The following is an 18,102-nucleotide window of genomic DNA, read 5'->3' as shown; positions in this document are numbered from 1 at the left end:
TTCTGTTTGAGTACATCCGTGTTTTGTTTTTACTTAGTTTTTTTTTTTACAGACTGGTGTTCATTCTTCAGATCAGACATTTGCTGAGCATTCTCCAAGAGACTTCTTGCCAGTAGAAGAAGGTCTTCGACAGCCAACCTATTGTGTTGCTAATATTCTTGAAGCAGTACAACTTGTCCTCGAAAGAGAATCAGTCTCTTGATGAAAAGCAAATACATAGAAGTTTAGAATTTTTTAATTTACTATAGAACAAGTTTCTAGTCTATTATATATATATATATATATATATATATATATATATATATATATATATATATATATATATTATATATATATATATATGTATGTATATATATATATATGTGTGTGTGTATATATATATATATATATATATATATATATATATATATTGCTCTTTTTTCACTTGTTAAGGTAAATAATCGCTTTCTGGGCAATCTATCTTTGACATTTTTAAAGCTGAACTAGACGATGAAGTTTCTGAGATATATTTGAGCTTAGTTGTGAAATTTTTATTCACCTATTTCTGCTATTTTCTTTTAAATATGAAATGCAACTTGTCTAGAAAGCGATTTTATATAGTAAAGTAAAAACTATATTTAAAAATAAAACTGCAGTAAAAACTAAAATTGAAAAACAGCATTTAATCTGAAAATTAATAATTTCAAAAAATATTGGCCTTAACTTTGATAATATGTCTGACAGGGTATAAGTAAGAAAAAAGGGGAGCCCATTTGTCAAGATGTTGCTTATGCTGCCCAGTTATTAACAATCAAGTCACTTCATCATAATTTGTGTCGCCAAAATTGTCTGCTCTATATGTTACCTTGACAATATAGATAATAACCAGTCAGTTCTTTGGTCTATAATAGGGTCTTGAATTATCTGACATATTAATCTGTTATCATTAACAAAAAAAAGACCAAAATCATTGATTCAGAACCATATTTTTAAGACTGGTAAAGCTACTTTTTTCATGTTATGATTAAGAAATGAGTTGAATTGAAATTGAACGTTTAAAAAGAAAATTGACTATGAATTTATGAAAACACATGATAATAATCAAATTATTTGGATAATCAAAATGTTTTAGGTTTCATTTGAACGTTCGATTTTTAAGGGGGAGGAAGTCCCAAGTGTTATCTTCAAATATGAAATTGATAACCGGCAGCTTTGCAGTTTTTCAGCTATTTGCTGCTGCAATAGTGTCTAATTTAGTGTTTTTTTCTTTTTTTTTGAAAGTATGAAAAAGTTTCGTGACTTTTTGCTGAAATTACTGTAGTCTATTAGATTTAACCCGAAAGGTATAGTCATTAAAAACAGAATAGTTTTTTATGATCATATTTTTTCCTATATAGGTTAAAGATCAATTTGAAATCTAAATTACTTATATTCTGGTCGAAGATATTAGACAGATTGTTTTTATTTATGAAGCATTGAGATTGGTTGATTGTAACTATCTGTAGTTATTCAAGATAATCTTCTAAACCTTTCGATTTTCTTCGGTGAAATTACATTTTATTTTGAATAATTTTAGATATTTGGAGGATATTGCATTTTTCTTTGCCACCAATATATGTAAATACAGAGGTGCGTCTTGCCTCTAAGCGTATTTTATAAATCCCAAATTAAAGGGGTGAATATTTTAACTTGAACTTTTTCTCTTGAGGCCTGAAAAAATAAACTTTTGCACATTTTTTGGTTTTATGGTTGCAGAAAAAGACCGAATCTAAAAACACATATTTTCTCTCTTGTTTCAGATACCTTGATAATTAATGAATAAGTAAGCCTTTTGTAGACTGTATCTTTCGGGTTATTTTAATTTGGATATTAAAGATGATATAGATTTAACCGTCCAAGAGCTGAGCGCTACCTACATATTTCTATATTTTACATTTCTTTTTGTAAATGTGGTCTTTCGTTTTAGGAGTTAAATTCTTATTTGGAATTTCAAAGATGAAAATTTTTATAGCAAAGTGTCACAGGACACCCTCTTCAAATTTGTAAAAGATTGATTTTCGTTTTTTTTTTTGTTTTTTTTTATTGTATTGAGTTTTATCGTTCCAAGTCGAAGTTTCTGTAGTTCAATATTTATTTATTTGTTGAAATAAAAAGCTGTAATGACTAATTAAAAGAATATTTCAAAATTAATGTTTGAACAATTTTTTTCTTGTTTCCTGAAACTTTTGACTTGAATATCTCTTTTAATTATCTTAAAAAGGGCATCTTTTAGAATGTCATGCTTTATATTAAGTGTTTGAACAAGAAATGTGTAGCACTGCCTTTATTTTTGGTTGTCTTGATATGTTTTGATTGGAAACAAAATAAATAAAATCTGTACAAGAACTGTTTGCTGAGAATTGTAACTCGTTATATTAATAATTCTTTTAGAGAGAATTCGTATTTTTCACACGGTGGCAGTATTGAACCTTTGGTGACGTCGTGACATTAAGAAAAGGCTCAAATTGTCTTCAGTTATAAGACAATGAGAATCCATATATATAGAAGATTATGCAACAGGAAAAATTTTGTCGATAACTTCTGTTTCCCCGCTTTTATAGCCAACACATAGAAATCATCGGGTTGTGACTTAGGCATTGTGCATGATATTAATGCAGTGAAGGGCTCAATGCACTTAAAGATAACTACGTAGGTACATTTTATACAAAACTTTTTTATTCAAACACATTTTTTTTTGGGGTGTCGTGTCAGAGAGAGTTGGCAATGGCTACCTTCTCACGGTTCGTCAACAATATAACGGTACCAGATGAGAGAAAGGGGAGAAATAAAGTGAACAATAAAGTTCTTAGTTTTTCTATAAAATTTTTAGAGTGGTTTTTCATTTTGTCTTCAATGGGTTTCGGGAAACCAAAATCAAAGACCAAATTTTTTTCCTAAAATGTAGATTCAATCAAAAAAAAACATCTACTGTAATTTTCCACGTATCGCAGTCTATACAATAAACTCAAGTAGCATAATAAACTTTTATCCAAAATATTTAAAAAATATTCGTTTGGAATGAACAATTTTTTCTTTTTATTCAGAAATTATTAGAAAAACAAACTTATAAAAATCCCTAAAATTGTGATTATTATTAGAGATTTTTCGTCACAGAAAGCGTAGCATTGGATAAAGTTACGGTGATTAGCCTCAAGTAGAAATTTTACCATTAAAATTGGTTGAAGTCTGAATAAAACTATTTTATTTTTTTGGAATTCATTCAAAGAATCTACCAAAGGAAACATCTTACATATACATAGAGAAAACCAAGTTGAGGGATAACATAGAGTTTTGTCTACGTGCGTATTAGAGTATTAACCATTTACATTTATTGAGATAAAAGATATTTTCAAGTTTGTGTTTCGAAGAATGTGTTTATGCTTTAGATTAGATTGCACGTTTGACCTAATCTGGAATGTCACTTACGAAGTGACGGTGTAGTAGAAGGTTTTCAATTTAAGCAGATGATAAACAGAATACCTCAGACCGTACCAACTGGTAAAATATGCCAATCGCTACATATAGAGTAAGAATTTTTTAGTTCAGTTTTTAACATTTATGCTCAGTTTATTTCTTTTGCAAAATATATTTTTCTTCTTTTTTTATTTAAATGAATTTACGATACAAGCTTGAACATCCATTGATAATCCTATCAAATTGTAACAGTATCGAGTAATTTGTAGTAAGTCCTGCTATGAGTTCACGATCAGTTAGTCCAAGTTCAAAATAATAGCATTTAGTTTTAGAAAATAGAAATCTAAAATGGTTTCTGAAAATACATGACTGTTCATTCATACGAAGTTTGCCACATATCTGCTTTTATATCACAAGTTTACGTAGCTAACCTTCAGAGTGACTGAAGACCCTTAAATGTGAAAAACATTTAAGCATGTATTGTGATCAGTAATATACGGGTATATTTATATACATGGATATGCATAGTTTTGTGGACTATGTTTATGTTTAAGGACGATTTTTATATCCTGATGGCCTTGAAAACTGTTGTAGCCTTAGGGTTATCATGCATTCTTTCATTGTATAATTATTTATCAATAGCGTACAGATTATTGGGGTTACTCGTCCTTTTTCTAAGATAATTTTAATATTTGTTCGCTAATAGCTTCCGAGCATATCTTAAATCATGGATTTTGCCTATGTAAACTAAGTATTAGCTTTTTAGAGTTTTGGTTTCTCTTTGCAAGTTTTTACTTTTTTTATTTTGTTACGGCGAACTATATTATCTATTGTTCTCTTAAATGTAAGGGATATTGCAATCCCCCCCCCCTGATTCTAAGTTTTAAATTTGATTTTAGTATCTATAAAACTATGCTGAAATAATGATGATCATCCCTGAAAAAGTATTGCCTTTAAAGTGGCAAATTAAACTCACTAGGTGTTTTCCAGGGACTCTGAAATTTTTTTAGAGAGAGAAAGATGGGTTTATTAATATAAATAACAAAACAAAACAAGTAAATGGCCCGAAGCAAAGCTTATATATATAGTTGTAATAAGAGGGGAGCTTTCACAGACAGCAGTAGCCTATCATTACAGTCTTAGTCTAAAAATATTCCTCAGAATGGAAAGAGATCAGGTGGAAATTCTCACCCCACCTTTATATATATATTTATCTGAAGTCTCACTGAAATTAGATAATTTAGGCCTAAATATATACTTTTTTGGATTTTAAAATCTCCTCTCCCACCCAGAGAAATATACACTTACCGTCTTATACACTATATCCCTGTATAGAACTCTATGAAGCTTCTAATTGATATACTCAGTCAAACGAAGTTCTAAAGGAGGCCCTAGACGGTCAGTCATTTTGATGAAAAAGCCTCCGCCGATTGATTGACTTAAGTGTGATTGACCGTCTAGGAACCTGTTGTTGCTTAAATCAAACGTTGATGGTGATTGATAGTTTGAATGACTCAAACGATTGACGAGGTGGATTGACCGTCCAGGCCAGTTTTGTTCAAGCATTGCATCAAAAAGTGCCAACAATCATAGAAGACTAGTGTTGGGAGATAATTTGATCAAATGATATATCGATATTTTCTGTATCGATATTCGATATATCGATTTCGGTATTTCTGATCAGTTTTTTTGTTGAGATTTTCTCTTGGCATTACCAAAGTTCAAAAAAAAAAATTTATTAATGCTTATTTTGCCCAATTTTTTCTAAAACTTTGATTAATATAAAATCAAACATACATGAATGACAAGCATAATTGAATACCGTAGAAATCCAGATTTGAAATTACTCGGGTTCAGCACAAAAAAAGATAACCAATGGCTACTTTTGGCTATTCAAAATCAGATACATGTCAATATTTTCCCCTGGGAATTGGTTCTACTTTTCAGTGATTAAATAAATAAAAACTAAGTCTTTTTAAATGAAAGTAGGGATCAGCATTCAAGCTTAAAACCAACAGAAATTATGGCGTATATGAGAGTTTTGCCTCTCATATATGTTTTTTTAAGTATTTGAAAAAAGCTTACTCTAATTAAATGACTCGTGCTTCAGGAGCTTTTTTTAAAGAATTAAAAAGGACAAAAAGTTGAACTTTAGCATATAGAGTGAGGCATTGAGGAAGGCCTCACTCTATATTTTTCAATTTAATTTTCATTATTGTTCCTAGGTTTGTTGAAAAAGAAAACTTTTTTTTCAAATTTAATTTCTGATAGTTTTCAAATGATGACAGGGAATCTGCTTCTGTCTTATCTACCCCCCCCCCCCATGAAATTCCTCCATGGAAAATTCTGCCTCCGTAAAATCTCCCTCCCACACGATAAATCCAACCCTGCTGAAACTTCTTTCCAGAAATTTTATTTTGGTCAATTTCGCCAAGAAAATTATCCTTTGGCCTAGTTTCATTTTTTTTAAAAAGGACTTGGTTTTAATTTAATTTTTATCGTTTTTAAATCATGCCAGATAAATGCTCGGAAATTTTTTTCCTGATATTCCATCCTCCCGCAGAAAATTTTTCCATGAAGAGTTTCTTCCGAAGAAAAATCCCCCATGGAGAATTTCTTCTGTGGAAAGTTCCACCAGGAAGGATTTCTCCCACAGAAAACTTCTCCGTGGAGAATTTCTCTCGTGGGTAATCCCTGTCTCTCAGGAAAAAACCCCCAGACAATTTTAATATCTGAAAATTTTCCCTGGGCAATTTCTCTGGAACATCTGTAAATGTAAAATTGAATCGGTAAAGAGAAAATACGATAAATTTATAGTAGTGTAAATTATAGGAGTGCTGGAAAATTGTCCCGTGTAAAATTCCCCATTGTAAGTTCATCCTTGAAAAACTTTTATGAAATATTCTCCCCATCGAAAATCTCTTTGCAGAAAATTACCCTTCCTCAAAAAATGTCTGTGTACATTTAAATAGCGAATACTATGAGTAAGCAATGGGCAAAATCCATAACCTATAACTTCTCCCATTTAAAATTTTCCCTTGTAGGTTCATTCTTGGAATTTTGCATGCCCATGAAAAACCTTTCCCGTAGAAAATCCCCCCCAGAACATTTCTCCTCCCCGAAAAATGTCTGTTTACTTACAAACAAGAAATACCGTGTAGACTATAGGCAAATTTCATAAATTACTGACCTTCCCTCAGGTTTTGGGGAGTCACGTCATTATCCAGAGGTATAGTTATTTGATCTTTCGTTTATGGTGAACCTAATGGATATCTCAAAATCTTGATCGGATGCCTTTGGGGGAAAAGGGTGTAGAAGAGGAGTCCAGTGGTCCAACTATTCCTGAACCATTGATTTGATGCAATCACCCTGGCGAAAAAGTATAAACATATCTGTAATCTTTCTTCTGGCAAAAATACAAAATTCTACGTTTTTTCCGAAGGGAGGTTGAAAACCTTACAATAGGTGCTGAATCTGATGGTGGACTTTTCATTTAGATTCTTTGACTTTTTTGGGGTGTTTCTCCCCTTTCTCGAAAATCACGCAAATTTTCTCAGGCTCATAGCCTGAATGTCTTTTTACTTACGAACAAGAAACACCGTGTGTAGACAATAGGCAAATTTCATAAATTACTGACATTCCCCCAGGTTTTAGGGAGTCATGTCATTACCAGAGGTATAGTTATTTGATCTTTCGTTTGTGGTGAACCTAATGGATATCTCAAAATCCTGATCGGATGCCTTTGGGGGAAAAGGGTGTAGGAGAGGAGTCCATTGGTCCAAGTATTCTTGGACCATTGATTTGATGCAATCACCCAGGCGAAAAAGTATAAACATATCCGTAATCTTTCTTCTGGCAAAAATACAAAATTCCACGTTTTTTCAGAAGGGAGTTTGAAAGCTTTACAGTAGGTGCTGAATCTGATGGTGGACTTTTCATTTAGATTCTTCGACTTTTTTGGGGTGTTTCTCCCCTTTCTCAAAAATCACGCAAATTTTCTCAGGCTCATAGCTTTTAATGGGTACATTAGATTTGATGAATTTTGCATATTTGGAATCAGCATGAAAATTCCATTCTTTTGATGTATGCATTGTCATCAAAATCCCATTTTTTAGAGTTTTGCTTACTATTGGGCCGATTCAGTCCTTACTTAACAGGTCGTTAACCCCAACTGTTTGATTAATTCACAAGGCTTGAACTGATCACCTTGTACACGTTTTTCTGAGACCCATATTATGAGACTTTCACGAATTGAATGGATTACTTTTTCTTGGGACTAAAGACTCGCTATTGAAAGCCTGCAGAACCTTTACAGATTCGGCTGCCGGCAAAGAATGCATTGCATTGACTACGGAAACTTGGCAATGTACTCTCCACAAGCTAGCTTGATTCTGTCGTAACTGAATCACAAGGACCGTCACGGCACTTGTATTTATTGATACAGACTCAGTAGCCAGAAAGGTCAAATCCATATCTCTCTGTATTGTACTCTCAACTTAGAGGGGATCATCAGGGATAATATACATTTTTATGAAATCCGATTAATCGGAACAAGTCGAAGATAGCGCGCTTTAATCCTTTATAAAAGCGATATTATGGATCCAAACGTTCCATTCCCTCTAACAAACTCTCTATCAAAATCTTTGAAGTTACTTTCTCCAATGACTTCAGCTGTAATGCCGCACATATCAAAACGTGTTTAAAAATGCAAACGCTAGTCTACAAACTTTAAACGGTATCCGTAGGTTCAGTGCGAAGACAGAGAGTATTAAGTATGCATACTTAACGTACGCTCGCCCCATTCTGGAATATACGTGCCCTGTTTGGGTGCCCTAAGTACTTAAAACAGTGTATCTTTGTCAGGAGCTTGAATCGGTTCAGAAGCGAGTGGTATCGATCATCTTGGGCCGCCTTGACATCCCCTACGAAAAGTCTTTGGAACTGCTAGGACCGCTGTCACTCCAAAACCGGTACGAAACTCTGATAATGAGTTTTGGAAAGTTTTTGCTTTCTAAATCTCAGCACCGTGACATTTTACCTGATCAACCTCTAATTCAAGAACGATCAAGAACGAGAGAGCAAGATAAGTTAGTTCCCGTTAAAGCAAGAACAAGCCGATATGGTAATTCTTTCGTCCCAATTTTCTTCGAAATGTACAATAAGAGTCGATGTTTATAGTTAGATTTATATTTACAAGTGTAGTTTGATTTTGAATATATTGTAATGAAACGCAAATAAGCGATAGCTGTCAAGTTTTTGCTATTAAACCTGTCTATTACTACTACTACTACAAGCCTAAAAGGCATGTTATACAGCCAAGTCCTTTGGAGGTCCTTAGCAGCATTTGAAAATCCACCCTCTCTAAACGTATTTTGAATTTGAGAACAAGCTATGCCAACTTATGGATACAGGTACGTATTCTGTATATCAGCATGTAGGAGTAGTTGATTAAATACATCATTGTCCTTCTTCTCGGCCATTTCTTAAAAAAAATGCAATGTTGGATCTTTTCTGCATGATGTTAACCGGTAAATGAAAAAAAAAAGCTGTAAACAGTGAAAAATTTTCAACTATCGTTTTTGATATTGACATTTCCGTTTCGATATTTTATATCCATATTTGCTCTGATATATCGATATATAAACATCGATAATGAATATTGCTCAAAACTATAGAAGACACATCGCTTCTTCCAAACTCGGAAACCAAAAATACGGAACTCTAGTTTATCTATTTATTAATAGAGCTATACTGGGATCACCGAGAGTTATGAAAGGTTAAAGTAAATACTATTATAACTAAAAAAGAAAAGTGCGGCATTTGACAGGATATTGCGGGCGGTAGAGACATTAAAACCGGATTATACAGCTTCAAAACTAGAAAAAAAAATTAATGTTTTAAAAACAAACTACAACCATAAGTACAAAGTAATTGACGGAAATGCTTTGGTCAAGATTGAAGGGTCGATTGAAAGTTGATTGATGCATACGTCAATCGATTGACGGAACTGCTTGATCAAAATTATTGACCGTCAAGGGTCAATATTAAACAATATACTATTTTGATGATTTTTTCTTTTTATAAATTGCATGTATGTTAAATTACGGATGCACCACCCCGTGGAATCATGACCCTTGAAACTGGAAAGTTAAAGTGATAACTTTTTGATAATTCTGGATCTATTGGGTGCTTTAAAAGTTCTTCAAAAATTTAAAAGGCTGCTAGCACTTGTAATTTTTATACCTCTCCTGATGTTCTAAGAACACTGGCTTAATAAAAACAATCATAGGAAAAACAAACAAATACCATCCGTGACCATCCTTTCCAAAGCAAAAAATGTTTTTCTTTTTTTGTAGTTGGGAGCTTAAAACCTATACTTTAAAGTTCTCTGATATTGTGAATGTAATTAGGTGATTTTCATAAAGATATATTCCCTTTTCATGGGCGTTTTTTCTCGCTTTTCCAAAATCTTACATACTAGGAATCTTTAACAAAAACGCGTTTTGAAAAAACTGTCTAGGGAAAAAAATGCCATCTGATATTGATTCAGGAATGGAAACTATTATTTTGGTTTATCTTAAAAGTAAAGAAATTTATGGTAATTTCCATAAAAGCCTTAAACCCCTCAAAGATGACGTTGGATCCAAATAAAAAGAGTACCATTGGAATTACCATGGTTAAAAACCGTTCACAGGGAGTTTACAGTGCCCCACCTTGAACAGCGAAGAAAATCACTTTTTTGCAACGGTTGCACTGATGTGTCTCCGTTTTTGGAGCTAGCAGGTTACCAGATCGTCATAGAGAGATGTTCAATGGCTCATTTAGAAACTATTTCTCATATCTACGAAATTTGTATAAATTCCACCCTCTTCATGTGCCATATAGCACTAAAATGGAATTTTGTGCCATTTCTCAAGGGGTGGGGCTAGTGGGCAACCAGAGTCTCGTAGACATATTTTAATAGCTTATTTTACTCATATATATGTCCATCCTTTAAATTCCAACCTCAGCAAGTGCCAAACGGCACTAAAAATTAACCTTTAGGTGCCGTGTAAAAAGTAAAAAGGTTCGGTCTAATGGGCTACAAGAACTTTAGAGTGATACTTAATAGCTTATTTGAAAGCTATTAGCCATTTTTGCTAAATGGTAAACTTATATATTTAAAATCAGCATTAAAATGCAATTCTTTTGATTTAACTCTTGGTATCAAAATTCCGTTTTTTAGAGTTTGGGTAACTAATGAGCCGGTCGCTCCTTACTGCCGTTCGTTACCACGAACTGTTTGATAAGAGCTTTAGAACTCCACTCAAATTGAAAGTTCTCTGACATCATGAATTTAATGAGGTAATTTTTTTATTAAGATCTCTTCCTTTTTTCTGGGGGGAGTGCTTCGTATTATTCTCTTACATATTAATTTTAAACCATACATATTTGGAGTCTTCATCAAAAGAATTGTTGTCATTCATCAAAAGAATGTCGTTCTGAAAATTCCATCTTTTGGAGTTTTAGTTATTAGTATCACTATTCACTCTAAAACTCATAGTTGCAATGCATGAACTGTTTGATTACCTTTCAGCTTGGTAGTAACTACTGTCATCTATAAAAATTAGCATTTGATCTTCTACTAGGCTAGTGACTAATTCATGTAGAATGAAGCCATAGCAGTCTTTCGTATTTTTATATTTACTTATTCTCTCACCACTCACAGTTACTAGATATACTATTGGTATTGACTTCTAAAGGAAACTGACCTGGGAAAGAATGTGGCTTTAAAACATAATTTATCTAAAGCACTAGTGGTTAGGAGCCTCACACCTTATTTAAATTCTGGTTTGTTGAAATTAGGAATGGGGATGGAGTAGGGACATAACCTTGAAAACACATATTTAAATGTAATTTAATGAAAATTTGTTTAGGGGCCACTTGCTCACTTGGAAAGTAGCTGGGTTAGGTGAATGAGATTTTCAAGAACAAATCCAGGGCAAAAAAATATAACCTTAGGAAAGTATAATCAAGCTAACCTTCTCTTATTCCCAGGGCTTAGAAGGTTGTATCCATGAAACCATCTGTACCTTGCGTGTATAAATTCTGACTAAAATTGTTTGGTAAATATAGAGTTTTCAACCTAGGCTAATTCTGCTAGGACTAAAGTGAACATATCATTTGATGCCTTTTTTATGCTTTTTTATAATTGCTTCTGGGAGAAATTACATTTTGATCCCTTGATGGGCTGAAATAGCCCATAGTAGCCAAAAGTTAAAAAATGAGTTTCTTAAAAAAAAACTGGCTAGTAAAAAAAAGTGGCCATTTGAGGCTGATTCAAGAATACCTATTATTATTTTCATTAGTCTTAAGGTAGGCTAAATATTGAGCAGTTAATATTATTAGTTTACAAATAAAGTAAACATACCACTTGAATCCAGGGCCAAAAACATACTCTGGGAGGACATTTCCAGGCTATTTTATAAACCCTCTCCTGATTTTTAAGTCTTAGAAATTTGCCTATTCTACTGACAGATGACCTATTCAAATTTTCTTAAAACAACAATAGGCTATACCTTAATTTTCATTTTTCAGTTTCTTTTTTTCTTGGTTTGGTTTTGAAAATGCAATTTGTGATATTTAAGTAGAAATTTAGGTCATATAAATGTTTTTTTTTCTAATTTTAGGAAATGTACTTACAGATCTTTGAAACTACATAAATTGAGCAAAGTTGTGAAGCTAAAAATGGTTTTCTTGTGCTAAACTCAAGCAGAAGATCTATTTTGCCAGGTTTCATTTTTGTAACAAAGATTTTTTAAAGGTTATATAAGGTTGTTGCCTTTTAGAGGGAAAAGGAGGGAAGGTAGCTACTTCAAAATACCTTCCCAGGTAGGGTTGAATCCAGAGGGGGTTAACAGGGATACATCCTCCCTGAAATTTGTCCTGTAGTGTCAATGTTCTTATAGATCTTGAGTAATCTTATAGATCAGAAGGTTAATGTATTCTGTAAATCTTGTTGTGATGAGGATAAAAATTGAATGATTTATTCATTTCAGAAAATAAAATTTATAACACTACAGTCTTAAAAGCTAACCAAATTCATTATGAGCTTTATTCCCATTGAGGTAGACTAGTATATGTACAACAAGTAGGTACTTTGTGAGGATCTCCACATGAAATTTTTTTTGTGTGAAAATGCAGCTGGGAACAGTGCCAGGCTGCTGTCAAGTGTGCTGTTATAATCTTGGGCTCCCAAGATTGTTGAATTTAATTTAAACCACATATGTGCTTTTCCTCTGTTTATATAGAATTCTACACCTTGGTTTGTTAATTCGTCATTCACCATTTCACAACAAACAATAAAAAAATATAGACTTTTTTAAAAAGAAACAGTTGGTTGATAGCAGACCTTTGTTAGGACAAACCCTATATGGAATGGGAAGCAATTGAAATATTTAAGTTTATGATGGAGCTTCTTCTAAGAGTGGCTAGTTTCAATGTTGGGCTTCTATTCCCAGGTAAATTTTTGTTCACTGTCCAAGTCACTCCTTAAACTTAGTCCTGAGTCATTTGTGCAACATACCTGTTATAAGAAATTGTCTAGGAACTTTGAAAGAAGTAATTAATTTCTATAGAATTCCAACTAAATTTTCTGCAATTTTATAAAAAATTATTCAAGCAAGTAACCTTATTACAGGGACAAAAAGAACAAGATTGAACAGATTTGTAAGACTAGGTGGGTAGAGCACTTAAAAGCAATCATATTGTTTACAGAGATGTTTATTATTATTAGTAAGGCTATAAAGGAAATTCAAGAACATTCTGACAGATTCTGAATCTTCAAGCAAAGCTTATTCTTTGCTATCTGATATTGAGAGATACAGTTTTGTTGCAGCTATGGTAACTGTCAGTAAAATTTTTAGTCTGTTACACAATTTGTCAACATCTTGGCAATTAGAAACTATTGATCTTGTATACTTTCTCAAACATTCTGATGACCCTGGGAGCAAAGTTAGAAATATGAGAGAGAGGAGTGAAGCTGTGTAAATAGCAACAAAGACCACACTGCTTTTCCATCATAAAAAACAAGTAGAACAATAGGAAAATTTATAAGACAGTGGAATGCAACTTTGAATGAATATTTTGACCCTATATCCAAGGGCTGTCCTCAGCAAAACAAATGAAAAAAAAATAATATAAAAGAACTCACCTTAAAATGTAATTTTTAAAACTAAAATATATTCAAACCGTCATAGCAGCATTACATCAAGTAGAGTGAAAAAAGACAATTCATTCAAGTGGAATAAAACATTTACAAACAAGCTCTTAAAGCTAATCTTGCCTTTTTGGCAGCCAGCCTAGAAGGTTTAGCTGTAAAAGGTTGAGTGGTATTATTTACTGTTTTTTTTTAATATAATTTGTTAAGTCATTTTTAATTAAATTTCTGTATTAGGCATTAAGTGAATATTCCCCCAACTCCCTATTTAAAGAAATATAGATTTTATTATAATTTCAATTGCCTCTTGAACAACCTGTTCTATGCCTAAATCATTGCTAATAAGGGAAGTTTCTTCAAAAAAGCATTTTATGGCTAGAATTATAAAAATATGACTTTCAAAGCAGAATTAAAAGAAATATTTGTACTATTAGAATTCAAAGCTTTAGTTATTTCATCTTTTTCCTGCTGTAGGCGTTTTCTAAATTCTGATTTAGTCACATCTTTCAAATTCTAAATTTCAAGTCTATTTGACCACCCAACTCTACTTGGAAGTTTGAAACTGATCTCCAAGTTGTTTTCAAAATATAACCTATGTACTGCCATACTTTGAAATCCTAAATTCCTGTTTTCTTTTGATAATTCAAAGTTCCACTTGAGCTTACAGTGCAAAAAACTTCTAGCCATATTTGAAGACATGCGATTTCCCTCCTCATCTGGTCCTTCTAAACACAGAACTTGGAATCCCCTAACCTCTTCCACTAACAGTCCACATGTCTAAAACTTGATCTCCACAAGATGTTTCAGAGGTGTCATTCAGTAAACTAGAGACACAGAGTGCCTTTGATTAACCTCTGTGCCCCCCCTCCAACTTGAAGCTGGAATCTTGGCTTACAATACCCCCTGAAAGTTTTAACCTAATCCCCAAAGTGTAAGCAAGATAAGCTATTTTGGGAATCTAGATACACATAGTTTCTTTTGAGTCATATCACTTTAAGCTGACTAAAGACAAAACTTTTTAAGCACCATCAAAGTTAAGGTTTATTTTTTTGCACCCTGCAACACTCCCTGAAAGTTCCAACTTGATCCCCCTAGCCATTCCTAAAATATTGCAGATATACTGTTTTTACAACCTGGGAACATATACTGTTTTTTGATTTATGTTCAGTAAAACAGCAGTTTGTATTGTTAGGGAACCCAAACTATTGGAGCATTAACTTCGTAATTTCATGGAAATTTTGTGGTTTTCATTTAACCAAAACTAACATAAAGCATATTTCAAGCACAAGTCACATTTGAATGCACACATAGTATGCCTTGTTGTATGGTATATTAGCCCATACAAGAGACACAGAAAAATGTTTCTCCTATTTTCTGATGTCAAAAATCAAAACAGTCGTATTTTTCAAAAATTGTCATTTCAAGTATGATAATGGGCCCCTTTTGGCCCAACGTGCTTTTATTTACATCAGATTCTCCCTAGTCCCTTAACTAGGACCAGGTGAAACTACTGCTAATCAAAAATTTATACTGAATATTCAGAATTTGCCCAAAGGTAAATTACTGTCCAACATAAAAGGTGTAACTTCACATGAATAGAAACATAAATATTAGTTTAGTCTTTTTCCAGTTAAGACCAATTTATGTTTTGAAAAGTTTTAATCTAGTTTTTGAACTAGTGTTGAAAAGAGATTATATTCTGAATTATTTAGACAGTGAGTTCAGGAGTTATGCAATAGAGAAAACTTCTACATATCTTATTATAAAAATACTGAAATTAATTATTCAGTGACTGAGAAATTTAATTTTTTCTGACCACATTTAAAGGACTAATTGGATGCTTATAGGGTTTGTCTGGGAAGTAATAGGACTGAGTCAATTTAAAAGCATTTAGTGAGCCAATTGTCACAATTCTTTATAGCTTTCAAAATAGGCTCCTTCTGCATTGATACAGCACTGCTAGCGCTATTTCCAAGCATTGGAGGCATCAAGGTATGCATTCTCCAGAATAGTCTTGAGAGCTGCAGTGCGCGTTGCTTGGATCCCCTCCGTCAACTCAAAATAATTGCCTTTCATCAGCCTTTTCAGGCTAGGAAGCAAAAAAAAGTGTGGGGGCACATCTGGGCTGTAGGGTTGTTGTGGAAGTGTTGGGATGCCAGCCTTGGTCAGGTAGTTGTTCACAAGAAAGGTGGTGTGAGTCCGTTGTCATGGTTCGTTTGTTAGCTAGGAACGCCCTCTGCTGAATCCAGTCAGCACTTGCATGCTCCGAAGTACAGTCATGGCTGAAGAAAATTCGTCATATTACTTTCTAGATAAACTCTGTACTGGGTATGCTTAAGAGACATTTTAAGAATTGTATTATGGAGATGAGCTGACCTCTCAAAAACTGGATTTGAATAATGTATGTTCTTGTGAGACTCAGTCCTCATGCTAGTTTTTGGGTCATTTTATTTTATCATCATCTTGGTCATTACCTATGTTATATTGTAGTAAGATGCATTCATTTTCTGTGGAACAACTAGAGGGGGGTGATAACCCAGCACAAATGCTCTGTTTGTGCCCCCTGACATTCAGTTACCCATAAATTGCAGTGAATAGGTGAGTGGGTTCCAATGCCTCCCTTGTTCCTTAATTTGTTATCAGTGTCTATTTTTTCACCTGAGTGTATGCTGCTCACATCTATTTTACTTTGCGATCTATATTGTTGTGAGTTTGTGTTTATTGGTGAATTGATGATAATTAGATTGCACAATGGCTGATCAAAAAGACAAACCCATTTTGAACCTGTTAGTGAATTTTGTTACCAGATTGAGGCTAGATGGTGCGAAAATTGACATGATTATCAGTAAAGTTGTTAGTTTCTCTGATCATGGTACTGTTATTGGTGCTAAAGATATTTTATACAAGAATCTGAGTATTCAGAGCTGGTGGATGAAAGATGCAAAGGATGAAGATAATGTACTTAATATCTGCAAAAAGTTTAATCAGGCCACAAAGGATAAACAGTCTATTCCTAATTTGGAATACTCTAGCCATCTGAAAGTCCATCGATAAAAGGAGTGGTTTCAGCCACATTTTTTTCGAAAGTAAATGGACTTTTTTGAAAACTGGATGACTTCCTGAAAAACGTGATGTGTTTGGAACCGGTATGGCTGGCGAGAAATGATGCCAACACAACATCTTTCCTGGCCCCAGCTTCGTTGTATGCAGTTGTGCTACAGAACTGTCCAGCCCATATAGGCCCACCAAGTGCTTGTATGGACTTTGTCAACCAGCTGTGTCCTGAGGCCCCATGTGAAACCACTGAACTTAAAAAATTAGCATCTGAATGGAAACTAGCTGTTAAGACAAAGCGTGCAGCAAACAAAATAGCCAAAAATGCAAAAAAAAACTGCTCCTGGTATTCCAGCAAGTGTAAAATTCCCACTATTTACTGGTACCCTGAAAGGCGTCACAACTGACTGCAACAAGGAAAGTGTCAAATATCTTGTCCCAAACAGCATAAAAGTGTCATAGTTTGGAAAGTCTTGAGCATTTAAGGTCTACTTTGAATCAAAATAGGGTTTGGTACTCTGCTCTCAATGGAGATTTCGCGAACATACTATGAATAGTGCATCCCCGTGTTAATGAAAATGTTCTGCCCAGAATCCAAAACTGCCGGCTATACAAGCTATAGCATAAAATGTAAAAAAAATCAAGAGTCAACTAGCAAAGCTCACAGTATTAAATAGACCTATCTACTTTCCTGCAAGCTCTATCTCTTTTATCAGGGAATATAAACGGTGGACTTTCAGTTACATTCCCTGTAATAAAAGAATTGCTGTCCAGTTGTGATATTCTTTGCTTGCAAGAACATTTTCTCACGAGTTATAGTTAAGGCCTTCTAAAAGTTAATTTTAGTTTTTTGAATTATTCGGTGCCAGCTAAACGATCCGCATCGAGAGGCGCCTGTCGGGTGGTATCGTGACCCTTGTTATGAGTTCGTTTTGTTCTAGTATTTTTTATTCTTATAGTTTTTTTCTTCCTGTTCACGTAGAAATCTGTGTTATCGTCAATTATCTTCTCCCAACATATTACTGCAATGACTGGTTGGATTTTCTATTTGCCTCTGCCTTTGAGAAACTATGGTCTTGTCTCTCTAAGATTTGCCAGTTAGATAAGTGCTGTATTATTATTGGGGATTTTTGCGTGCTTCTATTTTGTCAAACAATTTTGATGATTGGATAAGAATTTTTTCATAAACCCTTGAACACACTTACACACATCAAACAAGCCATGTATCAAACTTTGACCACCTAGTCTCTTTAACAAATTCTGTCATCTGTCCATGTTGTTACTGTCATTCAACTTTCGGAACACCCTCCAATATCTTTGTTTCCTTCTTGACCTTCCATTCAGTCTTTGCCCTCTTCAAAATCCCGTCAGCCCCAGTCCCAGTTTTATGTGGACTAAATAAATATTCAATGGGATTT

The 18,102-nt window shown here is 33.6% G+C and overlaps 3 protein-coding genes across 10 annotated transcripts in view; all 3 read left to right on the top strand.

Moving 5' to 3' along the window:
- Nucleotides 1-259, top strand: part of LOC136037983 (haloacid dehalogenase-like hydrolase domain-containing 5) — a 50,980-nt gene extending 50,721 nt beyond the window's left edge. For both annotated transcript variants that reach the window (XM_065720885.1, XM_065720886.1), the window contains one exon: nucleotides 53-259. In XM_065720885.1, coding sequence (XP_065576957.1) covers nucleotides 53-202 — 150 coding nt within the window. In that variant the 3' untranslated portion in view covers nucleotides 203-259. The remainder of the gene's footprint in view (nucleotides 1-52) is intronic.
- Nucleotides 1-18,102, top strand: part of LOC136037985 (WASH complex subunit 4-like) — a 444,769-nt gene that overhangs the window by 124,375 nt on the left and 302,292 nt on the right. The gene's annotated exons all lie outside the window — the stretch shown is intronic.
- LOC136037982 (oxysterol-binding protein-related protein 11-like) overlaps nucleotides 11,058-18,102 on the top strand; it is a 35,177-nt gene continuing 28,132 nt past the window's right edge. For 2 of the 7 annotated variants that reach the window (XM_065720884.1, XM_065720877.1), the window contains exon 1: nucleotides 11,093-11,231. The gene's annotated coding sequence lies outside the window, so the exon portion shown is untranslated. Of the gene's footprint in view, nucleotides 11,232-11,313; nucleotides 11,538-12,142; nucleotides 12,205-12,330; nucleotides 12,933-18,102 lie in introns of those variants that run through there. The other 5 variants (XM_065720879.1, XM_065720878.1, XM_065720883.1 and 2 more) reach the window with 5 other exon arrangements.

This window comes from Artemia franciscana, chromosome 17, assembly GCF_032884065.1.
Source record: "Artemia franciscana chromosome 17, ASM3288406v1, whole genome shotgun sequence".
Taxonomy (NCBI): Eukaryota; Metazoa; Arthropoda; class Branchiopoda; order Anostraca; family Artemiidae; genus Artemia; species Artemia franciscana.
The sequence above is the reverse complement of the archived record's forward strand: the minus strand, read 5'-3'. Positions and strand labels throughout refer to the sequence as shown.